The sequence below is a fragment of the Lytechinus variegatus genome, chromosome 15 (genome assembly GCF_018143015.1).
Source record: "Lytechinus variegatus isolate NC3 chromosome 15, Lvar_3.0, whole genome shotgun sequence".
NCBI lineage: Eukaryota > Metazoa > Echinodermata > Echinoidea > Temnopleuroida > Toxopneustidae > Lytechinus > Lytechinus variegatus.
The window spans coordinates 19854776-19863610 of record NC_054754.1 but is presented as its reverse complement, the minus strand read 5'-3'; the positions used below and the strand labels follow the sequence as shown (position 1 = coordinate 19863610).

The window sequence follows — 8835 nt, the reverse complement described above, 5'->3', positions numbered from 1 at the left end:
TTCGTAGAAACTTTCGTAGAAAAAATTGTACTTTTTCAATACTTCAAAAAGTGTGGGGGGTACTGCGCCCCCGCCCCTTCTGAAGAGGAAACGTCCATAATTAAATGTCATCACTTTTTTTATCACACGGACATTACCAATGTTGACGAGCATCAAACTTATTCTGGTTTTTTAATCAGGATGACCGGGAACAAAAACAAAAAGATCAATGTATTCACACAACCCAGAAGCTTGAATGTGGCATCATAGGAGGAATATAGGCCACCGACCAAACCTGAAAATCAAAGGAAAAACACGAACAAAGGAAATTGGGAATTATTCAGTATAAAAAACAATTAGCATAACATTTTGACGCGTTATTCACATAGATTTTTTTTTAATATGAAATAAATATTAACAATACATTCTGACATGAGTTATAAAATAGTTTTAAATGTATGATGATAGAATAAGTGACTACAAAAATTATCCCCTTATGGTTGCTCAAGCTCCAAAGGGCGAGCATTGGGTATTTCCTTAATAAGATGTCAGTGCTGGGTGAGCGTGGGTGTGCGAGGGTTTGTGTGTCGTTTATTTTATTCATTTTTTTTTGACGTGTGGCCGAGTGGTCTAAGGCGCCTGACTACACCTGGAAAGTCTGGGGTTTGATCCCCGGCCGCGGAACCTATGCCCGTAAGCAAGGCATGTTATCGACGATGCTCTTTTATCCTGCATTCAAATAAATGGAAATAATCTACGCATTGGTAACTAGGTGTACACTTGCTTAAGAAGAAAAAAGGGTGTATGAAGGGATTATGTTCCAGTGAAAAGGTGCATAAGCTGAAAAACAGTTGACATACCGAATTTTCCAGATTTTAGGAGGCTCAGCTTCTTTTCCCCCTTATTTTTTTTCACATGGCATGTGGAAAATAAGGGGGGGAACCTGAGCCTCTTAAGATGATCTTACCTGACAAGTAGCCCCCAATGAAGGTCCCAAAGCCAAAAATCTGTTCATTGATTGCATATACAATGTCGAAGGTTTCAGGAGACGCTCTATTCCTTAATGCCAGAGGCCCAAGAACAGACATAGAAGCAATGCTTATAGCAGATAGACACGCTGTTACAAACATTACATAGAAATTGTGAAGAATTGCATCGCACAGAATTGACACAGAGTTCAGCAAGGTTACAACCAGGTACAGGATGACAGGTTTCGACAGGCGATCAGAGAGGGCACCTGCCAAGAGTCTTCCAAGGAAGTTGCCTGTAGAGGCAAAGAATGTCATCAAAATAGTAGCATTGATAGAATAGCCTCTCTGAATGGCGTGGGGAACCAGAAATCCATGCCAACCACAGTACATGACACCAAACATCATACTTTCAAAACACATCAAATTGATTACTGGGTCCCTATAAAAATCGGACCGGCGAACGCTCTCGCTTAATTTGTGAAGGAATGGCCTGGAACTTCTGTTTTGTTCAAGAGGTTCCTCTCGATTCTTTTCGACTGCTGTTGACTTTGCTAATCGATGATCATCAACTCGTTGTTTATTTCGATCGGAGTTTGTACCAGCAGTGCTTTCAGGGCATAGCGGTGTCGCTTCATCGTCGGTTAAACTGTCTCCTATTCCTTCAAATTCACATTGATTCAAGTTATCGATGGCATCCGATGTTTGTTCATTGCGTATTGATGGTTCTGCTTGTATTGCCATGGCACAAGGAATGAGGTTGGCCATTAGGCCGCCAAGGATAAGTAGTCCTCCTCTCCAACCATACACTTGACCAATGACATCTGCTAAGAATGGCAGCAGGACCATTCCTAAGCCAAATCCGCTCATACCCAAACCAAACAATACATTGAAGTTTTTCTTGCTTGCAAGTTGATCCAAGGCGACTGTTGTAGATATTGCTATGATACAGTGTCCAATGCCTGTTGAAGAGAAAGTATTCCATTATTTGATCGATCCAAAAAAATACTGTTCTTCAAAGCATTTTACGGAATTTACTTTATCCATTGTTCCAACGTATTCTTAAAGATAAATAATCATTTGACTGATAGAAGCGTATACAATGGCATAATCTATACATCGGATTTTGATGACTGCCAAAAAATTAGTCTATATTTTTTTATATCTATTCATATCATCACGTCAACATGAAATTATCCTGTAAACATTGTTTTGTAGATTTTTTTAAAATCATTTATAATTCTATGCAGATCATCGAAATCTTCAAGTTCATTTATACAACATTTCGGCCTTTTTATCATTCCGTATCACAGATAACAGAATTTTGGTTTTTAAATACGGCTCTACGATTTTGACTTATTTTGTTCGAAATCTTGCCTCAATTCTTATCAAACGGAGACTTTTTTCATAATAACTATTTGCCTAAATCAGGATTTGAACCCGCAACCCTACCATTCAAGAATTATCCCATTGCACCACGCTTACGAGTTGCTCGAGTTGTTGTCAATTACTGTCTTAATAGCTTTATGAATCGTGTTTATTAATACATGTATGTTGTAGGAAAAAATAATTTGCCAGCCCGGTTGGGGTGCATGGATGAATGTCACATTTCGAAAATCAAGTTGTTGGTCACTTGGAATTCCAATATTTAGAAAAAAAATATGTATAAAAAACTTACCACTTATGGATAGGTATACAGCGATCAGAATGTTGTTGGTCGCCATGGCTGTAAGGATAACACCCAGAGATATAAAACATGATCCCAAGATAAGAATACCACGACGAATCGATCTCAGACGGTAGAGGGCAACAATCAGAGGAGCTATTCACAAAAGAGTATGAAAATAAATTAGACGGAAAGAGAAAGATGATACCTGTTATTCGTTAAACGCTTTTATAATCAGATCCCTATACAGTGCGTCCAAAACATAAAATGAAACCCGAAATTATCCATAAGATGAATTGACAAAATATGAAATGACATCTTATCTTAACGTTTAATTGGTGCCAGACATATGCCTATAGTGCCGTACAGTGGGTCACGGCACGGGTGGGGGAGGCGGCGAAAATTTTGAGTCACTTAGTCGGCGCGCGAAGCGCACTCAATAGTCGGGCCTACTGGCCAAAAAGAGACATTTTGGGGACTGTAACATTAAAGGGATACGTATCTCACTGATCAAATAACGCAAGCGCAAAGACGAGCTAAAAATTCTTAATAGTCAGGCCCTCAAAAAGGGGGACGTTATAAGCAAACTTGTCATCATGATACGTACCTGTCTCACTAAACAATGCGAGCGCGAAGCTCGAGCTGTAATTTTTTATATAAACTCCTCAAAAAAAGTTTGGAAATCTAACTTTGATCGATAATCCTTCCTCGGTTTTAGTAAATATCAATGTGTAATTAATAGCAATGAATACAGAAGATAATTTACTTTTCTTTAGAATGATACCCTACATTATATGATTACGGTTCACATGGAGATGCAGTGACTTGAAATTTGGGCAAGGTCAAAATTCAAGTTGCAAAATGGCACAATATTGAAAGTCAATGTTCTTTTTTCCTTGGTGATGAGTGAGTTTATCAAAGGTTTCTTTTAATTGTTTTCATGCAGTTTAACATCAACATTAACATGGATCAAACACACCTCTGCACAAGCAAGCACATAATCAACAAACAAACATGCATGGGTATTTCAAACCATGTTATCTCAGAGAACCATCACTACATAAACCACAACAAAACATCTAAAATAAAGATACAGGGGCTTGATTTGAATGGATTTTCATCTCTATCGACACAGACAAAAGAATCATGTTCTGTATTGACCCTTCATGCCTATTTCTGCTCGTTTTACAGCTTTTCAATTCAGACTTCATCCAACATTTTTGAATCCTGCTCTTTTCGTGATGGCATGATCATAACAAGCATGGTATCATTTCAAAGAGAATCAAATGATCATTTGAATGTCAAATATACCTTGTGTAAAATTGGGAGTTGGGAGGAATTAATGGCCAAACTCAGATTTCCAAACTTTTTTGAGGGGTATCTTTACCCCAAACAGGGACTTTTGAAGGACACTTTTTTTAAAGGAATTCATGAAGAGCATACATATCTCACCAAAAGCATCTAATTTAATAAGAACTTGTGCTATCTTTTATTTACATCTAAACACATATAGAACTTTCAGTCAGTTTGATCAGGAAAACAATACATAATTCTCATAACTTTATAATTTGTTTGAGTCTATGTGTTCATCAGTCCTGGTGCTCAAATTCCTACAATCAAGTATAAGAAAGCCCCTCTTCAGGTCTGAATATCACAAATTTTCAGCTTGCGCTTCACGCTCGCAATATTTGCTTTTTATAGGATTTCATGAGATAAACGTGTTTTCACCGGTTTCCCACAAAAGCTTTCGCATGATGAACAAAAGATTTAATGCATGGCTATGGAAGCTTAAAAGAGCCACCGAGATGTTTAGATAATTATCTCGGGAAGTCGACATCTTGATAGCAAAAGATAAGATGACGAGATCCCAGATCTCATCATGTCAACATCTTTTAGAAGAGATGATGAGATGACAAGATCCCGGATCTCATCATGTCAACATCTTTTAGAAGAGATGATGAGATGACAAGATCCCAGATCTCATCATGTCAACATCTTTTAGAAGAGATGATGAGATGACAAGATCCCGGATCTCATCATGTTGACATCTTTTCGAAGAGATGATGAGATGACAAGATCCCGGATCTCACCATGTCAACATCTTTTAGAAGAGATGATGAGATGACAAGATCCCGGATCTCACCATGTCAACATCTTTTAGAAGAGATGATGAGATGACAAGATCCCGGATCTCATCTTGTCAACATCTTGTAGAATAGATGATGAGATGACAAGATCCAGGATCTCATCATGTCAACATCTTGTAGAAGAGATGATCAGATGTCATGATCTCGTAACTCGTCATGTCTACATCTTTAAGAAGAGATGATTAGATGACATGATCATGGATCGAAGATCTTGTCATCTGACCATTTCTTCTAAAAGATGTCGACATGACGAGATCCGGGATCTTGTCATCTGATCATCTCATCTACAAGATGTTGACATGATGAGATCCTGGATCTTGTCATCTCATCATCTATTCTACAAGATGTTGACAAGATGAGATCCGGGATCTTGTCATCTCATCATCTCTTCTAAAAGATGTTGACATGGTGAGATCCGGGATCTTGTCATCTCATCATCTCTTCTAAAAGATGACGACATGACGAGATCCGGGATCTTGTCATCTCAACATCTCTTCTAAAAGATGTCAACATGATGAGATCCGGGATCTTGTCATCTCATCATCTCTTCTAAAAGATGTTGACATGATGAGATCTGGGATCTCGTCATCTTATCTTTTGCTATCAAGATGTCGACTTCCCGAGATAATTATCTAAACATCTCGGTGGCACTTTTAAGCTTCATACCTGATCGTCAACAAAGTGGAGTGTCGAGTGAGTTTGAAAGCCAGCCAGGAGAACCTCTTCATTTTATGAAATTTTTGAAATTCAAGCCTTATTTCAAATGACCAGAACTTTGTTATTTCTTGACCATTTTCTGTAATTTAGGTATCAAATTAAAGAGGAGATATTGAACTTTTCAAAAATGTGGTTTTCTTTTTGAAACCCAGATACCCCCCCGCCAAATGAGTTTTTGATATCCTTTCTTCAAATTGTCTTTGCTCACTCATGCGTGAATGAGACATAATCTAAGTAATATCAGATGAAAGAAGAGATTCTAAGCTTTAAACTGGTAGGTCATTTGTCTATTTTATTTATGATTAAGTAATGATAAATAATTGATAAATCTCGGTTCCGTTTTTTGTGGGACGCACTGTATATATATATATGTATGATAATGATTTTAATGATTTTTTTATTGACGTGGGTCAAAATATTACTAAAAGAATTTCCTATGACTCTCTATATTGGAAAAATCCAACATGTCCATATGAATTTAAGTTTTGTGAAATTTCAGAGAATGTTTTAAACTGTTTGAAAGATTTACCTAAAAGAAGCAACATTGACGTCTTAGGAATGACTGTAAATTGTTAAATGTTGCTGCCCCATACCTAACAAAGAGTCTTACCGATATCTTTAATTTCTCACTGAAAAATGGGTTTATATTTGATGATTGGAAATATGCACGAGTCACCCCAATCTACAAAGGAAAGGGAAACAAAGATGTTCCTTCCAACTATAGGCCAATTTCTGTTGTCTCACATTTAGCCAAAATAATGGAAACCTGGTACTCAAACAAGTCATGTCGTACCTTATGGATCATGATTTTATCACAGTGGAACAGTCGGCATTCTTAAAAAATCACTCAACCATTACTTGTCTACGCGGTTATAGACGATTGGTTAGAAGCCTTTAATGATCGTGAAGTGGTTTGCCGTATGTTTCTTCGATATATCGAAGTGCTTTGATACTATTTCTCATGATCTATTACTCTCTAAACTACAGTATCATGGTGTTTATGAAATCGAATTACTATGGTTTCAAAGCTACCTCAACGAAAGAAAGCAATCTGTTTATGTTAATGGTAAAATGTCAAAATTAGGCAAAGTAAAAATGGGAATTCCCCAGGGTGGGGTCCTTGGCCACACCCTGTTTCTCTTATATAGCCTATCAATGATATTATCCAAAGAGTAAACACTGGTTCATGCAGCATATTTGCTGACGATGTTGCCATTTATACAACGGGTAAAGATGTAATAGAAGCTGAAACCAAACTGCAAATGTGCATCACGGAAATTGATAAATGGTACAAAAATAACAGACTGAAAATTAATGCCGATAAAACCCATGTTATGTTGATTTCGATAAGATCCCATTCAAATCCTACTGAATTACATGTATTCTTAAATGGCACAAAACTTGAACAAGTTAGTTCTACGAGATACCTTGGTGTTAATATTGATTGTCATTTGACCTGGGATGAGCACGTTAAACAGTTGTGTAAAAACATTTCTTACAAAGTGTATATGTTGCGTAAGCTTAGTAGTACGTTAAATACCCATTTACTGAATACCCTTTTTAAATCCTCCATCCAACCTGTCATTGATAATGGAAGCTCTGTATGGGGAAATTGCTCGTCGAAAAATCGTAATCTTATCAAACGGATTAAAAAAGAGCTCGTGTAGTCACTAAGAATTATGGTGTACGTGATATTAGTGGTTGTAAACTATTTAAAGATTTAAAATGGCAAGACTTTGAGACGCGAAGAGATTATTTCATTAATGTACTTATGTATCGTTGAATACATGGCACAGCACCACTGAGACTTTGTAATGAAATAGAAATGTTTTATGACAGACATGGTTTTAATACCCGTAATGCTGATTCTTTAAATGTAGTCCCGCCCAAATCAAATACCGAATTTTTCAAACAATCCTGGTGCAAATTCATGGAATTCTCTCCCAAATGAATTGCAAAATCAACAAACTCTCAACTCGTTCAAGAGAAATTATAACAAAAATATTTTTTATTAAGATCGATATACTATTTATTTTTTTTTAATGACTAGAATAATTATGTTTACTTTTTTTATTATATTTCATATGTTAGTTAAATTCTAAAATGTTTTGAGTTTGTTTCAATATTTTCCTTCTTAATATTCCTCTTCTCATACTCTTGCATTTCTTAATTGTTTCATTTCTTTCTGAATCCCATCCCCTCTATTTTCGCTTCATCCCTGGAGTCGACAATTACTCAATCCTTCGTCGTTTCTATTTCTCAGACAGTCAAACAATTGATTCTACTTCCAAACTCGACTTGTCACATTTCTCTTGATTTAAACCTTCTTTTTGTCTTACTCTTAAGTTTTGCTATATTGTTTAAATATATCTTATATTAGCTTTGTTGCTAGTATATTAATCTTATGAATATTGAATTTACTTTACTGATTATATTTTGTCCTTCAGGACCATGATGTAAAACAGCCATTGTGATGATACCTGTTTTTATCCTAAATGAATATTTTGAAATAAAAAATAATAAATATATATATACAAAGACACAACTATTTGTATATATGTCATCTGGGCGAGATAATGTGCAAGTTCTGCATGCTTACATATATTATTTTAAGATTTGAATGAAAAAAGGAAAGTTCATTTGAGCAAACTTGCCCATGAGGTAACTCCGAATTTTTTTTATTTTCAAATTTAATATTGAATGATTGCGTACCTGGAAAGTAACCGAATGCGTTGAAAAGTCCGAGGGCAACTCCTATGTCTGTTGAGGTTGTTCCTAGACTCCATGAGATATCTTCGAGGTAGATCCCGATAGATTTAATGGTACCAACCTGAGAACATGCCATCAAAAACATCAACAAAACCACGGGAAAACTCCGGGGAAGGGCCAGCCTGCGATCCGTCATCCCCATCATGTAGTTTACGTTAGAACTTCATCTGATAATGAACTCTTTTATTTAGGGAGAATTTGTATGGAGATTGTACCCTGGCGTCGTCACTGTACCTTTCAGGAATATGAATTAGCGAAGCTAATGTCAAGGCCGCTACATCATGCATGCTGGTACCACAAAGCCTGAACTCCCAAACTCGGACTTTTGCGTTTATTATAATCAATCCCCATTGCGAATGTGTAGAGTGCATACAAGAAAAAGGGTTAACAGAACAGACCAGTTCGTAGTTACTTCATGGACAATTTTGGTCAAATGACCTTTAATTCATTTCTTTCATCGATAGGCAGATTTCAAAGCAAGATATTACATAAGAATGCCTTACAGAGCAGGGTGAAGAAACTGAATAGACCTGGGGCCCATAAAGTGGGTTTGCTCGTGCGATCGTTTGCGATCATTAGGTCACAATAA

General features: G+C 36.6%; 1 protein-coding gene across 1 annotated transcript; it reads right to left on the bottom strand.

Moving 5' to 3' along the window:
- Positions 1 to 10: 10 nt before the first annotated feature.
- On the bottom strand, positions 11 to 8581 carry LOC121428692 (monocarboxylate transporter 12-like). Its single transcript, XM_041625496.1, has 4 exons — positions 8190 to 8581; positions 2626 to 2769; positions 947 to 1909; positions 11 to 274 (listed from the first exon to the last, which is right to left on the bottom strand). The coding sequence occupies exons 1-4, from the start codon at positions 8389 to 8391 to the stop codon at positions 159 to 161; spliced, it is 1425 nt and encodes a 474-aa protein (XP_041481430.1). The 5' UTR covers positions 8392 to 8581; the 3' UTR covers positions 11 to 158.
- Between the last annotated feature and the right edge of the window lie 254 nt (positions 8582 to 8835).